We start from the raw sequence: 25,038 nt of genomic DNA, 5'->3' as shown, positions 1-25,038 counted from the left end.
GCGAGGTGTTCCTCAGCTGGGGTTGGCCAGGCTGCAATGGTGCTGCAGGTAGAGAGTGGACTCATCAATGCTCCTCTGTCCTTTCAGGAGAAGACATCCCATAACAATATTGAGAGGTCGCGGACTGGAGAGGGACCCCCACACTTCCTCATCCTCTCCCGGTACGAGCAGGAGGCCTTGGAGCTCGAGAGGCGTCATGCACCTCGGTCAACTGGCTATGGCCAGGCTGGGGTGTCAGACAAAGGTAAGAGCGCAGTGTACCGAGGTGAGAGTTTCAGATTGTGCAGCCATTCTAGTGCAGCCTCTTCATTGACCTGAACCTCGAACCTGGAGACCTCATTGATCATTGGAAGACGAGGGCACCATGATGCAGATCTCCATTGTCTCACCAGGATGCCTTTAACTAATGACATGTCCTTCTCTCTTTTAGGTTCACCAGCAGGCGTTCACACTGAGGACCCTGAAGGGTCACCCCTGACCCCGGAGGACCATCATACACCCCACATACCTGCAGCGTACCCATTCTCTGAAGCAGGCACCAGCGCAGGTACCAGCACTCCGGCAGACATTAGCTTGGTGGCTATTATCTAGGGCACTTCACACTCGCATGAGGTGCAGGCGGAGGCAGAGAGTGCCCAGGGCGCCGGCAATCAGAGGACGGCTGGGGACCAGGACAATTCTCAGTCGAAGGCTGATGATGGCTTTCTGGAGTCGTCCATTAGGCAGCAGATGCTGGAAGTCCAGCGGGGTGTGCGGGAGGATCTGGCGGAGATCCATGAGGGAATGCGTACCATGGTCTCCGTTGTGGAGGAGTCCCTGCGGAGACGAACACTATGTTGACCCTCATGGCCGAGCGCAATGCCTCCTCTATGGAGAGAGTGGTGACTCTCATGGAGAGGAACAGAATCAGAGGTTCCTGAGGTTGCGCTCAGACCTGCAGCCCTCACACCGGTACTGGCCTCAGATGGTCAATCTCCATGTGGGAGATGGATGGGGCACCCAGTATCCCAGCTAGGTGCCCGTCCATCAGTGGTGAGCAGGGAGGTCCAGGGTGACCTCATGTTGGCGCACGAGCTGCCTGTTGTCTCTGTGGGCTCCTCTCAGGGCGCTCTGGATGACGGCAGCAACTCCTCCGCCCCTCTCCCAGTGACCGTGGCATCTGATGAGGCTGCGGTGACTGGGGAGATACCAGCGGTGGCACTGGCCGTTCCCTCCCAGGCGGGGCCAGCACAGGCTCCACTGGCCAGAGGACGCCCGCCAAGGTCATCAAGGCCAACAAGACAGCAGAGTCAGCAGCTGTCTCCAATGCTGGTGCCAGTGAGGGGGGAGAACCCAGACGTAGCACCTGTAAATGTAAGTTTAAAGCACCTTAAGCACAAGAGGGACTGGTCATGGGCGATCTTTTGTTCCTCCATTTAGCTTTTTTTTTAATGGTGTAACTACCAACACCGGTTTCTTTCTGTTCGAGAGTATGTGAGCTCCAACATAAAATAACATTTGATTGGCCTGAGTAAGCTTCATTTATTGTGTAGGTGCTGGGTAGGCCAGTATGTAATGCTGGACGTGGATGTCCTGAAACCTTATTGCACAGGCACTGGGTGTATCTTGGGGGCCAAGGAAAGGGTCCTTTCTGGGATCCAAGATGGAGGCGGCAGCCCTGACATGAGGTGGGAATTCTTATTTGGCAGCCTAGCTGAAGGAGCGTTGGATCAATGTGTCCCTGGCGTCCCTGCCTCCCTGGAGGTACCGAGGTCTGCCTCCACACCCTCAGTGTTCTCCTCACCGTGCTCCTCTTCATACTCACTACTGGACTCATCCTCTGGGGCCTGTGCAGCTGAGTCAACATCCTCTTCCTCCAGTGGGTTCCCCCTTGCCAGTGCCAGATTGTGGAGAGTGCAGCCTGCAACCCCTCTCAGTGACACCCACTCTGGGGGGTATTGGAGTGCAGCCCCCTGAACAGTCCAGGCATCGGAAGAGCATCTTGATAAGACTGATGGTTCTCTCCATCACTGCCCTTGTGGAGCCATGGTTCCTATTGTGCTGCTGCTCGGCCTCTGTTCTTGGGTGGTTGAGAGGTGTCATGAGCCACCTTTTCAGTGGATAGCCCTTGTCACCCAGCAGCCATCCATCCAGCCGGGCTGGAGCACTGAAGAGCCTCGGCACCTGGGAGTGTCTGAGGATGTAAGTGTCATGTGAGCTGCCTGGGTACCTTGCACAGACTTGCAGAACCTGCATCCTGTGATCACACACTATCTGCACTTTCATGGAGTGAAATCCCTTCCTGTTGACGAAGGCACCGGACTCACCCGCTGGTGCCTTGATGGCCACATGTGTGCAGTCTATAGCACCCTGGACATGGGGGAAGCCAGTAATCGCTGCAAAGCCTCTGGCTCGCTCAGCCTGGCTGGCCTCGTCCGTACGGTAAAGAATAAAGGTCAGTACCCACCTGAACAGAGCTTCTGTCACCAGCTTGACGTGACTATGGACAGCTGATTGGGAGACTCCACACAGATTCCCCCACTGAGCCCTGGAAAGAGCCGGAGACATAGAAGTTGAGGGCCACAGTGACCTTCAGAGCCACTGGCATGGGGTGTCCACCCATACAGTCGGAGCTGATCTCAGGGCCGATCATCTGACAACTGGAGATCACAGTTTCCTTGAGAGATGGAGCCTCCTTTGGCCTTGCACCTCAGACATATTGAGGTAGCTGCATCGCCGCCTGTAAACCCTGGCAGCGGGATAGTGGCATTTTCTGTGTCCCCTTCCGCCTTGGACTCCCTGCTGGCCCTGCGCACCTTGTGCCTGCGCCTCTCCTCCCACAGGTCCCTCCCCTGGAAGCTGCATTGGGACACCCGGCCTCCTCTCCCTTCTGCCCCTCTCTTCCTCCATAGAGGAAGTGCCACCTGTGGAGAGCACAATCCCCATTCCCAGGGTAAGGGAAGGCTGTCTGATTCCTAGACGGGTCCACATGGTCTGAATCCTCAGGGGGCCTGGAAGACACCAATGAGTCCTGGAACGAAGTTTGGAAATGCTAAGAATGAAGCCTCAATCAGAGATTAAGCTGCCAAGTGTCAATAAGCCACCAGCAGCAAGTTATCTCCAAAACTCCTCATTACTCACATTGACAATGTTGCTGACCCTTCTTATCCCGCCTGTGGATGAGGTTTCGCAGATTGTGGCCTGCCCGCCTGCCCATTTTGCCCATGCAACGTGTGAAAAATCACATGGGCAGCGTTAAATCGCCACCAATTGGGTTGTCAAGGGCCTGAACTGACCTGTTAATTAATGGCGGGCGCAGCTCCGACTCTCGCACACGCCCTCCGAGCGAAATATTGCGCGAGTGCTCAGTGACATTGGGACGCTCGCCCAACATCATCACGCGAACTTTTATGCTCAAGCGGGTCGGGCACGCGCCCGCCCACTCAGCGAACAATTCTGCCCCATACCATCAATATATAAATGAACAATTCTGCCCCATACCGTCAATATATAAATGAACCTTGAGAGAATATGATCATTAAAGCTACAGTGTTAAAGGTTGAAGGAATTATGTTTAAATTTGCTGTCTGTTATGTCGTTTGTTAACCATCTTCGGTTAACTATACAATTTTGCCTTTGGGAGGTGTGCTCTGGTTTCCAAATATATCTGAATATTTCCCATTGTTTATCTGTAGGTTTCTCCATTCATAGTTTAATAATGTTCCTCATCCCTTTGAAATTTGTCTTATTTAATTTAAAACCTTGGTTTGTAATTCTACCTCTCAAACCTAATGTCAAATTTCAGAATTGTTACAGCATAGAAGGAGGCCATTCCGCCCATCGTATCTTTTCTGGCCCTCCAAGTGAGCAATTCACTTAGTGCCATTCCTCCACTTTCTCCCCGTAACCCTGCACATTCTACCTTTTCAGATAATAATCAATTCCCTCTTTGGATGCCTCGGTTGAACCTGCCTCCCCCACACTCTCGGGCAGTGCATTCCAGACCCGAACCACTCACTGCGTGAAAAAGTTTTTCCTCATGTCGCCATTGCTTGTTTTGCCAATTACCTTTAATCTGTGCCCTCTAGTTCTCGATCTTTCCACCAATGGGAACAGTTTCTCCCTATCTGCTCTGTCCAGATCCCTCATGATTTTGAACACCTCTACCAGACCTCCTCTCAACTTTCTCTTCTCCTAGGAGAGCAGCCCCAACTTCTCCAATCTATCTACGTAACTACAGTTCCTGATCCCTGGAACCATTCTCCTGAATCTTTCGAGCACTCTCTCCAATGCCTTCACATCCATCCTAAATTGCAGTGCCCAGAACTGGACACAATACTCCAGCTGAGGCTGAACTAGTGTTTTATACAAGTTTAACATTAGGTGTTGTTAATTCAATCATATTCATTCATATTATGGTCACTGTTATGACTTGTGGTCCTCAGAAGTTTGAAATAATCACAATTTTAAACTCAAGTGCTGGAGATTCATTAAATGTATTTCTCAGATTATACCATGTGCTGGGGGCAGGTACATTGTTGGTTTGATTCACAGGCTGTGCTGCAGTAGTGAGCGATGTAGCACTGTGGAGACCTACGCGTACATACACATGAACATATAGTTCCGGAATCGTATTGGAATCATACAACAATATCGTAGGCATGATTTGTTGGTTCTAAAACATTTTGTTTCTTGAAAATTGTCCAAGTGCACATCCAGAATACATTCTAGATATTTTGCCTTTATTACCTGGTTCTCCCAAGCCTCTGTGAAAATTAACATCTCTCACTTTATTTTTGCTCCACACTTCCCTGATCTCCACATTTACTCCCGGTCTGGGTACAAAATGGACCCTATAAAAGTCCTCACTCCATTCCCAGTGTAGGTTCAGAATGGATCCTTGAGAGTCGACATCACAGAATCACAGGCTTGTCACAGCACAAAAAGAGGCCATTCAGCCCATCGTACCTGTTCTGGCTCTTCGAACGAGCAATTCGTGGTCAATGTGATCTTATCCCCTTCACTTTTCTAAATGGCCATGGACCTAAAGGGAGTGCCTGTAGGGGAGCTCCTGTGAATGAAGTTCCATCCCTTTGGAAGGTGGAATACACTGTGTAACAGCGTGAACACTTTGCCGGGTTAACATTCCAATCGTGCAGTGCATTGCTAACTGGCTGCTCCACTTACACAGCCCAGACAGGAAACAATCCTCAATCCCATTGTGAATGGATGTACAGTGTTACAGCCACGGTCTTCCCCCAAGAGCTAGCACAGCCACGATGGGCTGAAGGGTGACCTCCTGTGCTGTATTGTTCCATGGGCAGGATTTTACGTTCCTCAGGTGGGCATGCGCCAGCAACCTAATCGGGTGTAAAATCACGCACTATGATGTCGGGCAAGCGCCCTGACGTCATCGCTCCCTCTCACGATCTTTTGACAGGCCCGTGGGCACGAGAGTCAGCAGCATGGCCGCCAACAACTAAGAGGCCTGTTTAAGGCCCTTAAGCGATTAATCAAGTTGTATTTTTCGCTGCCCCCCCCTCAACCGCTCGGGTGGTGGGCAGGCGAACAAGCCCGGGCGGCCTCTGGACTTTCTACGAAATCTCCTCCGCAGGCGGGAAGAGTCTTCCGAGGGTGAGTAAAAAAAACGCAAAGAGAAAAATAAATTTTCCGCTTGGTTTTGTACGTGTCCCTCTTCGTGTGACTGGGTCACGTGTGGGGGTACGTGTTTGTATCGTTTATATCGCAGCTCTGTGCCCTCAGTGAGCTGTCAGTGCACGTTTCCCACCCCCCTGCCTCCCCGGGCATGTACAGATTCCGTGCTCACCCCCCTCGCCCCCCACCCCCGGGCAGCGCTGGGCCTTTCCGGCTGGCTGCCCGTTAATTGGCCAGCCGGAGTGAAATCGCGGCCAGGGCCTGTTTTGCGGCCGCTCCTGTGCCCGCCCAACAAAGGGAAAATCCTGCCCTGTGACCCTATGATCTCCACTCCCGCTCTGAGCCACGGAATGGGCCTGTATTTTATAAAGCAGCTATTCAAACTCCGACTGAATATCTCCCTTTCTCCAGCCATTCCGATAGTTCAATAATTTGTACGGTAAAATGGTCATTCATTTTTAATGTCAATATGGATGAAGACAGAGTTTGCGCACCTAATTTCCTACATAAATTTAATGTCAGCATAAGAAGCGAGCTACTACTGATGGTGATAAAGCCAGTAATGAATCAATTAAATTGTCCGTCTATTTCCTGAATGAGCTGTGTAATGGAGCAGTCACATTATTATTATTCTGTGAAACGAGAATGTTAAACCAGCTAAGCGTTAATGATATTACAGCGTGTATTCCACTTTTCAAAGAGACAGCGTTAAACTGTATCGCCTCGTGTGCAGAAGCTCCTTAAAGTGCTTCTCGTTGGGTCTTTGGAAAAGTGAAAGGGAAGGGATAATGTTCGCTACAACGAGCTGTTTCAACGAGTCTGGAACTGGTGATCCAGAGAGTACTGGGAGGGCAAGATTTCAAAACTAACATGCAGAAACAAAGAGCTGGATCTTAACTCACAAAACAGGCGGGTTGGGGCTGGGGGAGATGTTAAAATCGACCCCAACCCGCCCACTTCAGGAATTATTGGAGACAGCACAAGGGCTAGGTGACCACTCCGATCCCATAAGGCAAGCGGGCAATTGAAATATTTTAACCAGGCTGGTTTTAACCTGCTTTGCAGTTTGGGCAGTGACCAGCCACGATTTCCAGACTTCAGGTAACTAGACAGCTGTAGGGAGTCGAGGACAGCATTAGAGAGGAGGTAAGTGCCTTCACAGCACTCCTTGTGGGCCAAGAGGAGCAGCCAAGAGATCTTCCCCCAGTCAGGCCTTCCCCCATAGAAAGACCCCTCCCATCCTGAGACGCCATTAGCAGCTGAGGCCCCCCTACCTGTTCCCTCAGCCTCCCTGCCTGTTCCCACAGCCTCCCTACCTGTTCCCTCAGCCTCCCTGCCTGTTCCCACAGCCCCCCTACCTGTTCCCTCAGCCTCCCTGCCTGTTCCCACAGCCTCCCTACCTGTTCCCTCAGCCTCCCTGCCTGTTCCCACAGCCTCCCTGCCTGTTCCCGCAGCCTCCCTGCCTGTTCCCGCAGCCTCCCTGCCTGTTCCCGCAGCCTCCCTGCCTGTTCCCGCAGCCTCCTTGCCTGTTCCCGCAGCCTCTCTGCCTGTTCCCGCAGCCTCCCTGCCTGTTCCCGCAGCCTCCCTGCCTGTTCCCGCAGCCTCCTTGCCTGTTCCCGCAGCCTCTCTGCCTGTTCCCGCAGCCTCCCTGCCTGTTCCCGCAGCCTCCCTGCCTGTTCCCGCAGCCTCCTTGCCTGTTCCCGTAGCCTCTCTGCCTGTTCCCGCAGACTCCCTGCCTGTTCCCGCAGCCTCCTTGCCTGTTCCCGCAGCCTCCCTGCCTGTTCCCCCAGCCTCCCTGCCTGTTCCCGCAGCCTCCCTGTCTGTTCCCGCAGCCTCCCTGCCTGTTCCCGCAGCCTCCCTGCCTGTTCCCACAGCCTCCCTGCCTGTTCCCACAGTCTCCCTGCCTGTTCCTGCAGCCTCCCAGCCTGTTCCCACAGTCTCCCTACCTGTTCCCGCAGCCTCCCTGCCTGTTCCCACAGTCTCCCTGCCTGTTCCCGCAGCCTCCCTGCCGGTTCCCACAGTCTCCCTGCCTGTTCCCGCAGCCTCCCTGCCTGTTCCCAGTCTCCCTGCCTGTTCCCGTAGCCTCTCTGCCTGTTCCCACAGTCTCCCTGCCTGTTCCCACGGCCTCCCTGCCTGTTCCCAAAGTCTCCCTGCCAGTTCCCACAGCCTCCCTGCCTGTTCCCACAGCCTCCCTACCTGTTCCCACAGCCTCCCTACCTGTTCCCACAGCCTCCCTGCCTGTTCCCGCAGCCTCTCTGCCTGTTCCCAGTCTCCCTGCCTGTTCCCACAGCCTCCCTGCCTGTTCACACAGCCTCCCTGCCTGTTCCCACAGCCTCCCTACCTGTTCCCACAGCCTCCCTGCCTGTTCACACAGCCTCCCTGCCTGTTCACACAGCCTCCCTGCCTGTTCCCACAGCCTCCCTACCTGTTCCCACAGCCTCCCTACCTGTTCCCACAGCCTCCTTACCTGTTCCCACAGTCTCCCTGCCTGTTCCCGCAGCCTCCCTGCCTGTTCACACAGCCTGCCTGCCTGTTCCCACAGTTTCCCTGCCTGTTCCCGCAGCCTCCCTGCCTGTTCCCACAGTCTCCCTGCCTGTTCCCACAGTCTCCCTGCCTGTTCCCAAAATCTCCCTGCCTGTTCCCGCAGTCTCTCTGCCTGTTCCCAAAATCTCCCTGCCTGTTCCCGCAGTCTCTCTGCCTGTTCCCGCAGCCTCTCTGCCTGTTCCCACAGCCTCCCTGCCTGTTCCCGCAGCCTCCCTGCCTGTTCCCGCAGTCTCCCTGCCTGTTCCCGCAGTCTCCCTGCCTGTTCCCGCAGCCTCCCTGCCTGTTCCCACAGACTCCCTACCTGTTCCCACAGCCTCCCTGCCTGTTCCAAAAATCTCCCTGCCTGTTCCCGCAGTCTCTCTGCCTGTTCACGCAGCCTCCCTGCCTGTTCCCACAGACTCCCTACCTGTTCCCACAGCCTCCCTGCCTGTTCCAAAAATCTCCCTGCCTGTTCCCACAGTCTCCCTGCCTGTTCCCAAAATCTCCCTGCCTGTTCCCGCAGTCTCTCTGCCTGTTCCCAAAATCTCCCTGCCTGTTCCCGCAGTCTCTCTGCCTGTTCCCGCAGCCTCTCTGCCTGTTCCCACAGCCTCCCTGCCTGTTCCCGCAGCCTCCCTGCCTGTTCCCGCAGTCTCCCTGCCTGTTCCCGCAGTCTCCCTGCCTGTTCACGCAGCCTCCCTGCCTGTTCCCACAGACTCCCTACCTGTTCCCACAGCCTCCCTGCCTGTTCCAAAAATCTCCCTGCCTGTTCCCGCAGTCTCTCTGCCTGTTCCCACAGCCTCCCTGCCTGTTCCCAAAATCTCCCTGCCTGTTCCCGCAGTCTCCCTGCCTGTTCCCAAAGTCTCCCTGCCTGTTCCCGCAGCCTCCCTGCCTGTTCCCGCAGCCTCCCTGCCTGTTCCCACAGCCTCCCTGCCTGTTCCCACAGCCTCCCTACCTGTTCCCGCATCCTCCCTACCTGTTCCCACAGCCTCCCTGCCTGTTCCCACAGCCTCCCTGCCTGTTCACACAGTCTCCCTACCTGTTCCCGCATCCTCCCTACCTGTTCCCGCATCCTCCCTACCTGTTCTCACAGTCTCCCTACCTGTTCCCACAGCCTCCCTATGTGTTCCTACAGCCTCCTCCAGAGTCCACAATGACTGACTGGGAGCCAAGCCTGTCAATCAGACTGATCTCCAGGCGGGTACAGTATTCTTAACAAAAAATATACACACACTGTGTCAATAAAACTCTGCAGTATCCGGGATATCTGAACTCGGGCTGTCTGCTCACCAAACACACCCTCTATCAAAACTGAGGCCCACATTTCACTGAGCGAGCACTCCGTTTATGGAACAGGTTCCCTTGGGAGTGGGCAGAAACAGAAAATGCTAATTCATTCAAGTATAATTTGAGAGATTTCTTCCCAGTTTTTACATTCTGGAACACTGGCGATATGTAATGAAAGGTGTGACCTGTGGTGAGAGGAGTGTGTTTAGGAGGAACAGTTCAGTTTGGACCGATGATTCCCAAGTCTCCCCACCACTGACAGTTTCCCTCACCTTCTGCCTGGCTCTGTTGTAGACTCATTGATAGAGATTGATTACTGTGATTGGCCAATAACTCAATTTTTGCTTTATCACGGAGACTACCAGGACGGTGGAAGATGACTAAGATGGATCTTCCTATGTTCAGCCAATTTTTGTCAATTGACAACTGGCTGTCCTTTAATGGTAGCACTTTCACCTCTAAGTCAGAAGGTCGTGGGTTCGAATCTGACTCCAGGGATTTGAGCACAAACATCTAGGTTGACGTTCCAGTGTTGCACCGCGGGAACGTTGGAGGTGCTAAACCGAGGCCTATCTTAGGTCGATCCCACTCTTTTGATGAAGAGCAGGGGACTTCTCCCCAGTGTCCTGGCCAATATTCAGCCCTCAATCTACATCACAAAAATAGATCATCTGGTAATTATCACATTGCTGTTTGTGGGAGCTTTCTGTGCTCAAATTAACTGCCACGTTTCCTACGTGACAGCAATGTATACACTTCAAAAGTACTTCATTGGCTGAAGAGCACTTTGGAATGTCCTAAGGTCATGAAAAATGCTCCAACCGCAAGTCTGCCTTTCTTAAGAGTATTGATGGAATTTAAGCTTATGAGAGCTACGCTTAAAGTGTGAAGTTTTGATATCAGATCTTTGCTGTCTGCTGGGGAGAAGGGGATGCTAAACCTCGTGTAAAAATTGCATCTGATGCACCTTTGATCTAACTTGAGTCCAAAGTAGTAACAGTACATGGTATTAAGATTGATTCATAAGGGAGTGGCCCATTTTTCTTTTGCAGGCATAACTCCTTTAGAAGGCACTTGCCAAGACAAATGCATGTTTCAAGTGTTGATTTCAGCATGGACAGTTTACAGAGAGACAGTTTACAGAAAGGAGAGACAACCACTAGCATTGGACGGATTAAACCAGAGCTCTACAAGCAGAAGTCAGTCGATTCACAGGATGGTGACAAAGAGGATTTAAAAACCAGTGGAAAGTTAAACCTTACTCTTAAGTATGACTATGAGAATGAACACTTGATTGTAACAATTCTCAAATCCTTGGACTTGCCAGCAAAAGACTTTTCTGGAACCTCAGACCCTTATGTTAAAATTTACCTGCTTCCAGACCGGAAGAAGAAATTCCAGACTCGAGTTCACAGAAAGACACTCAATCCCATCTTTAATGAAACGTTTCAGTTTCCGGTGGCATTGGACCATCTCAACAACAGGAAGCTGCATTTCAGTGTTTTTGACTTTGATCGATTTTCTAGACATGACATGATTGGAGAGGTAATCGTGGACAACCTGTTCGAGTTGTTGGACCTTCCCAAGGAAGACACAATCTGGAGAGACATCATTTGTGTCCAAACAGTGAGTATGATTGTTGCCAGTAATGGAAACCCCATCAGCCTTTGCGATGTTCTCAGGTGTCCATGTTGGTAGTACGCCTGTTTCTTAGTTTGAAGGCTGTGGGTCCAAGTCCCACTCCAGAAATTTATCGCATAATCTCGGCTGAAGTTGCAATGCTCCATGATGCAAGGGTGGCATTGAAATTGATACTTAACTGTTTTGCCAATTGGGTGATAAGCAACCAAACAGTGTTGAACTGACTTAAATGATAAAAAAAATTCGGGCATGAAAAGGGGATGCTGATTCGCTATTGTCCAAGTTTAGAGTTTGAAAGGGGGATGCTGATTGGCTATCGTCCAAGTTTAGGGTTTGAAAGGGGGATGCTGATTTGCTATCGTCCAAGTTTAGAGTTTGAATGGGGAATGCTGATCTTCTATTGCACGGTTTTGCTGCAATTTTACCCCTCCCATTTTTGCAGCAAGATGTTAAACAACAGACCCAGCTGCCTGCTTAGCTGTATATAGAACATTCCATGTGTCCAAGCCAACATCACTCCCTCAACCAGCACAGCCAAACCCCTCCATGGGAACTTGCCTTATTCATGTTGGCTGCCTGGTTTGGCTACAAAATCACAGAACCAAGACTTCAGAAACAACTCACTGACTGTGAACAGTGGACATCCTAAGGCAGGATATAAATGCTGATTTATTCCGTTAACGTTGTAAAAGATCTCGAGGCACTGTGCAGGAGCGAATCACAAAAGGAGATATTAGGACAAGTGACCCAAAGCTCGGTCAAAGAGGTAGGTTATAAGGGAAACAGAAAGTGCTGGAAAACCCCAGCAGGTCAGGCGGCATCTGTGGGCAGAGAAACAGAGTTAACGTTTCGAGTGGAATCTTCTCCGGAATGGAAGGGTCCTGAGGAAGAGTCACATTTGACTTGTAACGTTAATTCTGTTTCTCTCTCCACAGATGCTGCCAGACCTGTTAAGCATTTCCAGCACTTTCTGTTTTTATTTCAGATCTCCAACATCTATAGTATTTTGCTTTTATTTGCTTTTACAGTTTCAAATCATCGATTGAGGTTACTGCCTCTGAATGGTCAACAACTTGGAGATGTCAAAAGTGTAGCTTTAATTCTTTTTTCCTCTTCTCCTAGGAGAGCGTGGATTTAGGGGAGATTATGTTTTCTCTTTGCTACCTTCCAACAGCTGGTCGAATGACACTGACCGTCATTAAGTGCAGGAACCTTAAAGCCATGGACATTACAGGATTCTCTGGTACGACTATCAAAGAAACAGAACTCCTGGCAGGGATGGGGAGAAACCTTTTGGAATAAAACAAATTAATTCAGGGAGCGTTGCAAAGGTGAATGGCGGGAAAAAGTGACCTGATAGAAATGATATTGAGCCATAGAGTCATTAGGCCATTCAGCCCATCGAATCCATGTTGTGTCTCTGTAGAGCCAATCTAGTTAGTCCCATTCCCCACTCTGTCTCCGTAGCCCCGCAAGTTTATTTCCCTCAAGTGTCTATCCAGTTTCCTGTTAACATCGTTGATTGCATCTGTTTCCACCATCCTCACAGGCAGCGAGTTCCAGATCATTGGTCACGCGGATGGGTTTGTAAATTGTCAATGGGCACTAAAGATCTTTGCTTTTTGCTAAATTAATTTTTGAGTCCTGTGCATCACTGGCAAGGCCAACATTTATTATTCATCTCCTAAATACCATTAGAAGGTGCTGGTGAGTCACCTTCTTCAGCCACTGCAGTCCACGTGGTGTAGGTACACCCACAATGCTGTGAGGAAAAGAGTTCCAGGATTTTGACCCAGTGACAGTAAAGGAACGGCGATATAGTTCCAAGTCAGATTTTTGTGTCACTTGGAAGGGAATTTGCCAGTGCTGGTGTTCCCAGGCTCCTGCTGCTCTTGACCTTCACAATGGTGGAGGTCGCGGGTTTGGGAATTCCTGCTGAAGAAGCCTTGGCAAGTTGCTGCTGTGCATCCTGTGGACAGTACACCCCGTAGACAGGACGCACAAGTGGTGGACGGAATAACTGTTTAAGCTAGTGGATAGGGTGCCAATCGGAGGTCTTTTGGTGCAGTGGGTAGTGCCCCTGCCTTTGAGCCAGAAGCTCCGGGTCCAAGTCCCACTCCAGGACTTGATGGTCAAAGGGGGGTGCGTTCATATTGTTGCCAAACAGGTTGAGTATCAACCTGCAAATCCTTCCAACACACACCAATGGCAGGCGGTAAGAGAGGGAATGTGATGGAAAGGAATTGGAGCCTCTACCATCACTACCCATGGCTCCAGACCATAACACCCTTGTAAAAGTGGATGTTGCCACAGGAACATGGACTCCTAGTGGGGCTGGTTGGCTCAGTTGGCTGGATGGCTGGTGTGGATCAGATTGGTGCCAACAGCATGGAGTTCGATCCCTGTTCCAGCTGGGCTGGGTTTGGGACGTGCCTGCCTACTGTACCCATGGTGGAGGTCATGGCACTGTGGGTCAGACCCACCTTCAGGCAGAGAACTAAAGAAGAAGGGTGCCAATCAAACAGATTACATGAATGTTGTTGGAGCTGCACTCATCCAAAAGTTTGTATTTATATAGCGCCTTTAGTGTACAAAAACACTCCAAGGTGTTATTCAGCAAAATCTGGCACTGAGGCACGTATTAGGACAGATGGCCAAAAGTTCGGTCAATGAGGTAGATTTTAAGGAGTGTCTTAAAGGAGGAAAGTGAGCTAGAGAGGCAGAGAGGTTCAGGGTGGGAATTCCAGAGCTTAGGCCCCAGGCAGTCGAAGCTATGGCGGCCAGTGGTGGAATGATAAAATACTGAGGGATACTCTAGGGGGCCAGAATTAGATGTGGGCAGAGATCTCAGAGGGTTGTGAGGTTGGAGATTACTGAGATAGGGAGTGGGGGGAGGCCATGATGGGATTTGAAAACAAGGATGAAAGTCCAGACAAGTGAAGGTTACTTGTGACTTGTAGACGGTAGAGTGATCTTTGGGGCAGTCTGGAGGTGAGCTGCTCTCCGCAGTAAAAAATCCCCGTTCATCTTTCAGACCCGTACGTTAAAGTGTCTTTAATTTGCGAAGGACGAAGATTGAAAAAGCGGAAAACCACCACGAAGAAGAACACTCTCAACCCTATTTACAATGAGGCCATCATCTTTGATATCCCCCCAGAGAGTATGGAACAGGTCAGCCTCTCAATTACAGTAATGGACTACGATCGGTAAGTTTCTCTTCTGGCTGTTTTGCCATTTTTCCTGATGCTTAAATAGACCAAATTCACCAAAATTTAACAACCTGCAACAGATGAATGCCTGGATGGGCGCCAGGAAATAACATGATAGGGATTGTTTCTGTTTAAGGAGACAAATATTTTGGAGTTTGGAAAACCTGCAGTAGCGGGTGTTAATCACCTATAGTCTCAGGACGTTCCTTTACCTGGGCCTCTGGTGCTGATCCCACCAAAGTTCCTGGGGTTGGTGAAGGTCCCCAATTGGTTTGAGAAGATCGAAGACTATCTCCCCTGAAGGTGGCTACACGTTGTTGGGGGAAATGTACTGGTCCAGGTGGAGAATGTCAGGGTCCCTGTATTTTGAACACTAACCCTTCTCTCCTCCAACCAGGAGAAAACTTTAGACAGGGTGAGCCCAGCTTCTCACCACCAGTGGTCAACAGCACGATGTTTTACAGAGGCGTGAGCAACACTGGTGCAAGTGTTCATTTGAGGTCTAATGGACACACGATTGACCAAAAATCATGTCATTTGGTGCAGTGGGTAGTGCCCCTGCCTTTGAGCCAGAAGCTCTAGGTTCAAGTCCCACTCCAGGACTTGATGGTCAAAGGGGAGTGTGTTCATATTGTTGCCAGACAGGTTGAGTATCAACCTGCAAATCCTTCCAACACACACCAATGGCAGGTGGTAAGAGAGGGAATGTGATGGAAAGGAATTGGAGCCTCTACCATCACTACCCATGGCTCCAGACCATAACACCCATGTAAAAGTGGATGTTGCCACAGAAACTCGGACTCCTTGTGGGGCTGGTTGGCTCAGTTGGCTGGATGGCTGGTGTGGATCAGATTGGTGCAAACAGCATGGAGTTCGATCCCTGTTCCAGCTGGAACAGAACTTGAATATTGCGGAAAAGAGAGACATGTTGCCAAAGCTTTTCATCTTGCACTCATCAGGACAAATGCATGAATGCCAAATTTCAAATGATCACAATAATTTATACTACAGGAGAAAATGTTAACAAAAGGTTAGGCGGGTTATTTCATGCTGCTACAATACCTTGGCTTTGTAAGCGCTATTTTCCACTAATAGGATGCAGTCATAAAAGGCTTTCTGTTTACCACACAATCGAGCAACATTGTGTATGAATTTCAGTGCCAGTGTGTTGCCAGGTGCATAGGCTGTATGTTCCAGTGATTGGCTGACCAAATCAAACAGCATGTTCCTTTGGAACAGGCAGAGTATAGACCGTACACAATTAGCTCGCGCTTGCAAAACCAAAAAAAAACGTCGGCCGATAGGTGTGATTCTGTGATTGGGCGGCGCTTGCTGAACAATCCTGAGTGTGCTAATAACTACACTAACAACCAATTTAAGATAATCAATCCAGCTCAAAACATGGCTCATTTACACTTGCGAGAAGCGACGTACATTCATATGCAGGGACTAAAAGACAAAAGGAATGTGTCCGAGCTTTGTGGCTTCTTTGAATTACCCAGGGGTTTGGGGAGCCAATAGTTCCCCATTGATTTCTCCATGGCGATGCCTCGGCCAATCAGAGACAACTTGCAAAGCCATCAGCACCCTTTTCTCCTGCAGTATCAATTGTTGTGGTTGTTTGACATTTGGCATTCTTGCATTTGTCCTGATGTGTGCAAGATGAAAAGCTTCATCAACATGTCTCTCTTTTCAACAATACTCAAAAATATACGAATTTAAGAAGGATATATATTTTTTTTCTCTGCGCTGTGAATTCTGTCCTCACATTGCATGGCTTCTGTCTTTGACCTCACTGTTACATTCCTGCTCTGTAACAAAAAGTTTCTTTTCCTCACCTGCAGCGTTGGTCACAATGAAGTTATTGGGGTTTCTCGAGTAGGACAAGATGCGGAAGGGCTTGGACGAGATCACTGGAATGAAATGTTGGCATACCCTCGGAAACCCATTGCCCATTGGCATCCACTGGCAGAGGTAACACTGGCATTTGGAAGCTTTCATGGGTCTTGGGATAATTCTTCATTGGTTAGACAGAGGGCAGCATTAATGTGACCTCCCCCTCACCACCCCAATGGGAAATGATGGGATTGGGTGTACCTCGACTGATATTATTCTGTTTAAATCATTGGAGAGCAATATTGGGCAGGGTATCAATGAAAGAAGGAAAGGCTTGCATTTATATAGCGCCTTTCATGATCAAGATGTCCCAAAGTGCTTTACAGCCAATGAAAGTACTTCTTGAAGTCTTGAAGGGTTATCACTATTGTAATGTAGGAAATGTGGCAGCCAATTTGTGCACAGCAAGATCCCACAAACTGCAACGTGATAATGAGCTGTTAATCTGTTTTTGTGACGTTGACTGAGGGATCAATATTGGCCAGGACACCGGGGAGATCTCCCCTGCTGCTCTTCAAAACAGTGCCATGGGACCCCCTTGACAGAGCAGGTGGGGGCTCGATTTGATGTCTCATCTAAAGAACAACACCTCTGACAGCGCAGCACTCCCTCAGGACTGGCACTGGGGGGGTGGTGGAGGAGGGTCAGCCTGGATTTTTGTGCTCAAGTTCTGGAGTGGGAACTGGTGATCCACTTTAAATCACATAAAATTAGCATGCGGGTACAGCGCGTGATTAGGAAGGCAAATGGAATGTTGGCATTTATTGCAAGAGGAATGGAATATAAAAATAGGGAGGTTTTCCTACAGCTGTACAGGGCCTCGGTGAGGCCACATCTGGAGTGCTATGTACAGTGTTGGTCTCCTTATTTAAATAAAGGTATAATTGCATTAGAAGCAGTTCAGAGAAGGTTCACTGGACTCATTCCTAGGATGAAGGGGTTGTTTTATGAAGAAAGGTTGAACAGGTTGGGCCTGTACCCATTGGAGTTTAGAAGAATGAGAGGTGATCTTATTGAAATATTAGACTCTGAGGGGACTTGATAGGCTGGATATCCAGAGGATGTTTCCTCTTGTGGTGGAGACTAAAACTAGGAGACACAGTTTAAAAATAAGAGGACTCCCTTTTAAGACAGACATGAGGAGAAACTTTATTTGCCAAAGGGTCATTGGTGTGCGGAATTCTCTTCCCCAGTAAGTAGTGGCAGAGTTAGACAGATCTTTGTTAGGCAAAGGGGTCAAGGGTTATGGGGGACAGACAGGAAAGTGGAGCTGAGACCACAAGCTGATCAACCATGATCTTATTGAATGACGGGGCAGGCTTGAAGGGCCAAATGGCCAACTCCTGTTCCTATGTTCCCAGTTTCCACCCAATCCCAGAGGTTTCCCACTTGGTAAGTTAGGTTAAAATCACTCCCAGTGCATAGATAGAGGGTGAGACCTAGTCGGTGTGCAAGCTGGTGATGGTAGGATTAACATTATCTTCTACAGAGAATGGGAGGCTGAGATACCTAATTTCAATATTAGGTACAAAAATCACCAAGTGCAATGTGAGGGAAATGATCCACTCCACCTGTGATAAATCCCCGACAGACATTGACCATCTCAATCACAGAGGCCAGGGGGATGGTGAGTGTGGAAACTGCCAACCAGTATCTACACAAACAGTAGGATTTTGCTCTTCTGGTTGAGGTACATGATCCAGACTAAAGGACTTTATTCAGCGTGTGACTGGGTTCACACTACCTGGGTTTGCTGTCACTGGGTGACAACATTTTAAAAAACGAGCTCTAGTTATCAATATTGACATTTTGCCAGAGGCTTTTAATACTGCTGGGTTAGTTGTGAAAATCACCATTCCTCGAGGGCTCTCACTCAATAAGGTTATAACACTGGAGCTTTACGAGACCCACACTGCCTCCTTTGCGGAAAGCCCGCCGAATGATGAGCCAATCGGGCAACTAACAGGCCACCAGCGAGTCTTACCCGAGATCAGGAGCCTGGCGGTGGGGCAGCCCCGCCTACTGAGAGCTGCTGGCCAACTGGAGGCTGGGACCCCCTTTTGCTCAGCAGCGCCACTTGGTAGGCGGTGGCTGCCGCTGGAATGGCACCCGCCAGAGGCTCATAATCGCAGAGTGACCCTGGCCGGATGGTGGGAGGGGGTTTCACGGGTTGCGGGAGGTCAGCAGCAAGGTCAGGGGGCTGGTGCTCCTGATGCTGGATCCCTTGATCAGGCGCTGAGCGCCTTTGATCGAGGGACTCCACCAACACCCTCCCCTCCTTTCCAGACAGGCTTGCCTGATGCTGGGTTAATACCAGCGGCGACGGGGAGTGGCCCTTAATTGGATGTTAATTGCTCCTCACAGGGGCTCAACTAGTGGCAGGATGGGAGGGCAGTCCGCGAGCTTCCCCACTGCAGACTAAATCAGGGGAGGAGGCAAGAAGATGGCAGGGTCCCCACCCGCTCACGTCCCACCCAATGATATGCCCTCCCTGCCACAGAACTCCTCATGGTGAGTGCACCAAAATCCAGCCCTGGAAGTCAGGACAGGGCCACAGCCATTAAAATAAAAGCAAAATACTGCAGATGCCGGAAATCTGAAATAAAAACGGAAAATGCTAGAAATACTCAGCAGGCCTGGCAGCATCTGTGGAGAGGGAGGGATGTTTCGAGTCCGTACGACTCTTCTTTGGAACTCTTCCTCTAAGCCCTGAAGAGTCATCAGGACTCGAAACGCTAACTCTGTTTTTCTCTCCACCGATGCTGCCAGACCTGTGGAGTTTTTTGCAGCATTTTCTGTTTTTACATGAGGGCTATCGCACAATGGGACCATTGACATTAGACAGCCATCACCAAAGCATTGATCCCTGTGACACACCACTCATTACATCTTGCCAACCTGAAAAAGACCCATTTATGCCTACTCTCTGCTTCCTATTAGCCAGCCAATCTTTTATCCATGCCAATATGTTACCCCCATACCATGAGCTTTTATTTTCTTGAATAACCTTTGACGTGGCACTTTATCATTCTCTATTTTTCCCGTCTTAATCAATCTCTAGGTCCTCTTTTGCTGAATTCCAATCCTCAGGTTTGCTGCTTTTTCCAGTAACTTTATATGACTCCTCTTTGGATCTAATACTATTCTTAATTTCTTTTGTTAGCCATGATTGGGCTGCTTTTCCTATTGTGTTTCTGCACCTGAAAGGAATGTATAACTGTCGCAATGCATGCATTCATTCCTTAAATATTAGCCGTTGTCTATCCACCATCATGCCTTTTAATGAAGTTCCCCAATCTATCTTAGCCAACTCACCCCTCATACCTTCGTAGTTTCCTTTGTTAAGATTTAGGACCCTAGTTTCAGATCGGACTACTTCACTTTCCATCCTAATGAGGAATTCTATCATGTTATGGTCACTGTTCCCTAAAGGACCCGGCACAACAAGATTATTAATTAACTGCTTCTCATTGCACAAAACCAAATCTAGTGTCGCCTGTTCTCTGGTTGGTTCCTCGATGGACTAGTCTAAAAAACCACCTTGTGCACACTCCAGGAATTCATCTACCACAGTATTATTGCTGATTTGGTTTGCCCAGTCATATGTAGATTAAAGTCACCCATGATTACTGTAGCACCCTTGTTACATGCATTTCTAATTCCCTGTTTAACACTGTCCCCTACCTTATCACTACTGTTTGGAGACCTATTGACAACTCCTACTAATGTTTTCCTCCCCTTGTTGCTTCTTAGCTCCACCCAGGCTGATTCTACACCTCAATTTTCTGAGCCAATATCCTCTCTCTCTATCGCATTGATTTCATCCTTAACTAAAAACAGCACCCCACCTCCTTTCCCTTTTTGCCTGTCGATCCTAAATTTCGAGTACCCTTGAATATTTGCTTGTCCCAACAACCACCAGCCCCCCCCTCTCTTTCTCTCTCCCCCCCTCCCCCGCTTAAACCAGCTTATATTTCACCCCTCTCCTAATTTTACTCAGTTCTGTTGAAGGGTCATGAGGACTCGAAATGTCAACTGTGTTCTTCTCCGCCGATGCTGCCAGACCTGCTGAGTTTCTCCAGGTATTTTTTATTTTTTGTCTTGGATATTCCGTTCCCAGCCTTGGTCACCCTGCAGCCATGTCTCTATAATCGTGATCATATCGTATCCGTTTACAGCTATTTGTGCTGTTAATTCATCTACCTTATTGCGAATGCTCCATGCATTCAGATACAGTACCTTTAGACTTGTCTTTTTAATACTTATACTCTTTGTTTTGTACTATGGCCCTATTTGTTGTCAGCCCTTGTTTCCTCTGTCTTCCACTTCTGCTTTTTACTCTGTTGTCTTTCATTCCGATCTTTGTTTCACTCTCTTGTGCCCCCTGCTCAGATTCCCATCCACCTGCCACTCTAGTTTAAACCCTCCCCCACAGTACTAGCAAATACCCCTGCGAGGATATTGGTCCTGGTCCTGCTGAGGTGCAACCCCTCCCCATCCAGCTTGTGCAAGCCCCATCCTCCCCAGAATTGATCCCAATGTCTCAGGAATCTAAATCTCTCCCTCCTGCACCATCCCTCCAGCCACGTATTCATCTGGTCTATTCTCCTATTCCTGATCTCGTTAGCACGTGGCATTGGGAGTAATCCTGAGATTACTACCTTTTGAGTTCCTGCTTTTTAACTTACTTCCTAGCTCCCTATATTCTGCTTGCAGGGCCTCATCCCTCTTTTTACTTATGTCGTTGGTACCAATATTGACCACGACCTCTGGCTGTTCACCCTCCCCCTTCAGAATGTCCTGCGGCCACTCAGTGACATCCTTGACCCTGGCACCAGGGAGACCACATACCATCCTGGAGACACATCTGCAGCCTCAGAAACGTCTACCTGTTCGTCTTACAATAGAATCCCCCATCACTATTGCTCTCCCACTCTTTTTCCTTCCCCCACTATGCAGCTGATCCACTTGTGGTGCCACAGACTTGGCTCTTGCTGCATTCCCCTGAGAAACCATCTCCCCCAGCAGTATCCAAAACAGAAAGCCTGTTGGAGGGAGAGATGGACCCAGGGGATTCCTACACTACCTGCCTAGTGCTTTTACTCTGTCTGGCAGCTACCCAATCCCTTTCTGCCTGTGCACTCTTTACCTGCAGGGTGACCACCTCACTGTACATGCTACCCATGAAGATCTCAGCCCTGTGGATGCTCCACAGTGACTCCAGCCACTGGTCCAGACCCGAACCGTGGATTTCAAGTAGCTTCAGCTGGAGACACTTCCTGCACGTGTAGTTGCCCTGGACACTGGAAGTGTCCCTGACTTCCCACATCGCACAGGAGGAGCATTTCACGGGACTGAGCTACCCTATTACAACTTACCCTTAAATTACTCCCTCTAGCTTAGAAAATATTAAGGACAGTGCAAATACTCACCAAATTCTACTTACCAAGGCCATTGCTCTTCTTTTTGAGGAAAGGTAGAAAATGAATGGATCAGCTCCTTCCCCCTTCATCAAACTCCTTCACTCACCAAACTCCAACTGAAGCACTCAAATGCAACCCAAGACAGCACTCAGTGTAGAAAAGGCAGTACTGTGGATGGCCTGCTTTTTGACACAAAGATAGGTAGGAAAGTAATTTGTGAAGAGGATAGAAGGAGGCTACAAAAAGATATAGAAAGTGAGTGGGCAAAGACCTGGCAAATGGAGTATAATGTGGGAAAATGTGAAATTGTCCATTTTGGCAGGAAGAATAAAAGAAAGGCATATTATCTAAATGGTGAGAGATTGCAGAGCTCTGAGCTGCAGAGGGATCTGGGTGCCTTAGTGCATGAATCGCAAAAGACTATTATGCAGGTACTGCAAGCATTTAGGAAAGCTAATAGTATGTTATAATTTATTGTGAGGGGAATTGAATAGAAAGGTATGGAAGTTATGCTTCAGTTCTACAGGGCACTGGTGAGAGTGGGTTGTCTTATGAGGAAAGGTTGGACAGATTGGTCTTGTTTCCACTGGAGTTTAGAAGAGTGAGGGGTGACTTGATTGAAATATATAAGACCCTGAACGGCCTTAACAAGGTGGACACCGAAAGGATGTTTCCTCTTGTGGGTGAGTCCAGAACTAGGGGGGCATTGTTTTAAAATTAGGGGTCGCCCTTTTAGGACAGAGATGAGGAGAAATTTTTTCCCTCAGAGGGTTGTGCGACTTTGGAACTCTCTGCCTCAGAAGGCGGTGGAGGTGGGGCCATTAAATATTTTTAAGGCAGAGGTAGATAGATTCTTGTTAGGAAAGTGAATCAGAGGTTATCAGGGTTAGATGGGAATGTGGAAATCAAAACACAAGAAGATCAGCCACGATCTTATTGAATGGCGGAGCAGGCTCGAGGGGTTGAATGGTCTACTCCTGTTCCTATTTCTTATGTTCTTATGACCACATCTGGAGTACTGTGTACAGTATTGGTCACCTTATTTAAGGAAGGGTGTAAATGAGTTGGAAGCAGTTCAGAGAAGGTTTACCAGACTGATACCTGGAATGGGTGGGTTGTTTTATGAGGAAAGGTTGCACAGGCTAGGCTTGTATCCACTGGAGTTTAGAAGAGGAAGAAGCAATTTGATTGAAACTTATAAGATCCTGAGGGGACTTGACAGAGTGGATGTGGAGAGGATGTTTCCTCAGGCAGAATTTTACATTCAGAGTGCTGGCACGTGCCCGACATGGTGGAACGTTAACTGACGCGCGATGACGTTGGGCGCGCGTCCTGACGTCATTGCGCTGTCTCACGATATTTCGTTCGGCGGGTGCGTGCTGGAGTCGGCTGCGCGTCTGCCAACAATTGAAAGGCTTATTAAGGCCGTTAACAAACTAATTAACTTCAAATTTACGCTGCCTGTCCAACCTTAAAGTTGGCGGGCAGGCGAAAATGACGTTTTTTTTAGGAAACCTCATCCACGAGCGGGATGAGGTTTTGTAAAGCTAATCCTGATTATATAAAAAACATTATTTTAAAAATAAAAACGTGCCCCATCTCATGTGACACAGTCGTGTGAGGGGGACGTGTTTTTTTAGGAAACCTCATCCACGAGCGGGATGAGGTTTTGTAAAGCTAATCCTGATTATATAAAAAACATTATTTTAAAAATAAAAACGTGCCCCATCTCATGTGACACAGTCGTGTGAGGGGGACGTGTTTCATTAAATTAAATTACCGTCCTTATATTTTTCTTTAAAAAGCGCTTCAGCCTCCCTGAGGCAGCGCCATGCCTCAGGGAGATGGAAGCGCTCTTTCGTGCGCATGCGGTGAAGGGGTGCTGGAACAGACTCTCCCTCCGCCCGCACAGGCAGCACTCAGCCCTCCGCGCAGGGCGGGCCTTAATTGGATGCAAAATACTGGCCCTCTTGTGGGAGAATCTAGAACTCGGTGGGGGGTGGGGGGGGGTCACTGTTTAAAAATAACGGGTCACCCATTGATAACAGAGACGAGGCGAAATTTTTTCTCTCCAGGGCCATGAGCCTTTGGAACTCTCTCCCTGAAAAGGCGGCAGAAGCAGAGTTTTTGAATATTTTTAAGGCCAGGGGGTGGATAGATTCTCGGTCAGTGAGGGGGTGATGGGTTCTCAGGGGTAGGCAAGGCGCAGATTTCAAGTTACTATCAGGTCAGCCAATGGCGGGGCAGGCTCGAGGGGCCGAATGGCCTACTCCTGCTCCTTGATCGTACGTTCGTAAATTATTTTTAAACCTCTTTCAGGAAGTGGCAATGCGCAGTTTGATATTTTGAGGTAGGTTTTGTACATTCTGGGGATGATTAGCTGTCAGGATGTTGACCGTCTTTTGTGTGACAAAGAAGGAAAATGTCAGTGCGTCTCGAACGCTGCAGAACATCTAACTGTAATTAAAGTTCCCCAAGTGCTAAAAGGAGCAACGATTACTCCAATGCGGCACAGCATTCTGAAATTGAGCAGAGAAACTGTCATGCCCAGATTCTTCAACAATTCTTTCCAAGCCTAATGTGTGATCAGGTTGTTAAACGCTCATTGAATGCGTCATTGCAATTAAATTTTCCAAATATATCGTCAAATGGAGGCTCATTTCTCTCAAATGTAATTTGGAAACCATGAATGATTCTCCATTATAGAACTGAAAGAAAATAACTGATCAGGAGACAAAAGCTTTCCAACCTAAAGAGACTCTGACTAAACCTGCTCTATCCGAGCTGTAATGTGCAGTCTCTTTTTATTTTTCCCAAGTTGTGGGAAGATGAAATGACTGACTCACTGTAGCATTATCATTTCAAAAGCAGGTAGTGCTCTGAAGTGGTTATGTTGCCAGACTGGTAATCCACAGAGGAAAAAAAAATATACAAAGGAATAGTTACGTGGTAGTACAGAACTCGAGTATTGCTGAAAAAAGAGACATGCTGTCAAAGCTTTTCACCTTGCACTCATCAGGACAGATATAAGAATGCCGAATTTCCAACAACAATTTATACCGCATGAAAAAAGGGTGCTGATTGATTGGCAAGTCAACTCTGATTGTTTGAGGCACTGCCATGGAGAATGCACCAGAGAACTATTGTACCCCATGCTTTTGTTTAATTTTAAAAGGGTACAATGCCTGGACATATTCCTTTTGGCTGCAGAGGACAGGTCCCTGACAATGAATATATGTAGCTTCTAGTTTGAAAAAAAACTCGCATTTATATAGTGCCATTCATGACCACCAGACATCTCAAAGCATCTTACAGTCAATTAAGTACTTTTGAAGTGTAGTCACTGTTGTCATGTAGGAAATGCAGCAACTAATTGTGCACAGCAAGCTTTCCGCGAACAGCAATGTGATACTGACCAGGTCATCTGT

The 25,038-nt window shown here is 48.8% G+C and overlaps 1 protein-coding gene across 1 annotated transcript in view; it reads left to right on the top strand.

Moving 5' to 3' along the window:
- The window catches only part of syt10 (synaptotagmin X), an 85,591-nt gene that overhangs the window by 46,605 nt on the left and 13,948 nt on the right, over positions 1-25,038 (top strand). Inside the window, exons 3-6 of the mRNA XM_078567681.1 lie at positions 10,494-11,067; positions 12,205-12,325; positions 14,117-14,288; positions 16,136-16,265. Coding sequence (XP_078423807.1) covers positions 10,494-11,067; positions 12,205-12,325; positions 14,117-14,288; positions 16,136-16,265 — 997 coding nt within the window. The remainder of the gene's footprint in view (positions 1-10,493; positions 11,068-12,204; positions 12,326-14,116; positions 14,289-16,135; positions 16,266-25,038) is intronic.

The sequence above is a fragment of the Cetorhinus maximus genome, chromosome 22 (assembly GCF_964194155.1).
Source record: "Cetorhinus maximus chromosome 22, sCetMax3.hap1.1, whole genome shotgun sequence".
Lineage (NCBI taxonomy): Eukaryota > Metazoa > Chordata > Chondrichthyes > Lamniformes > Cetorhinidae > Cetorhinus > Cetorhinus maximus.
The sequence above is the reverse complement of the archived record's forward strand: the minus strand, read 5'-3'. Positions and strand labels throughout refer to the sequence as shown.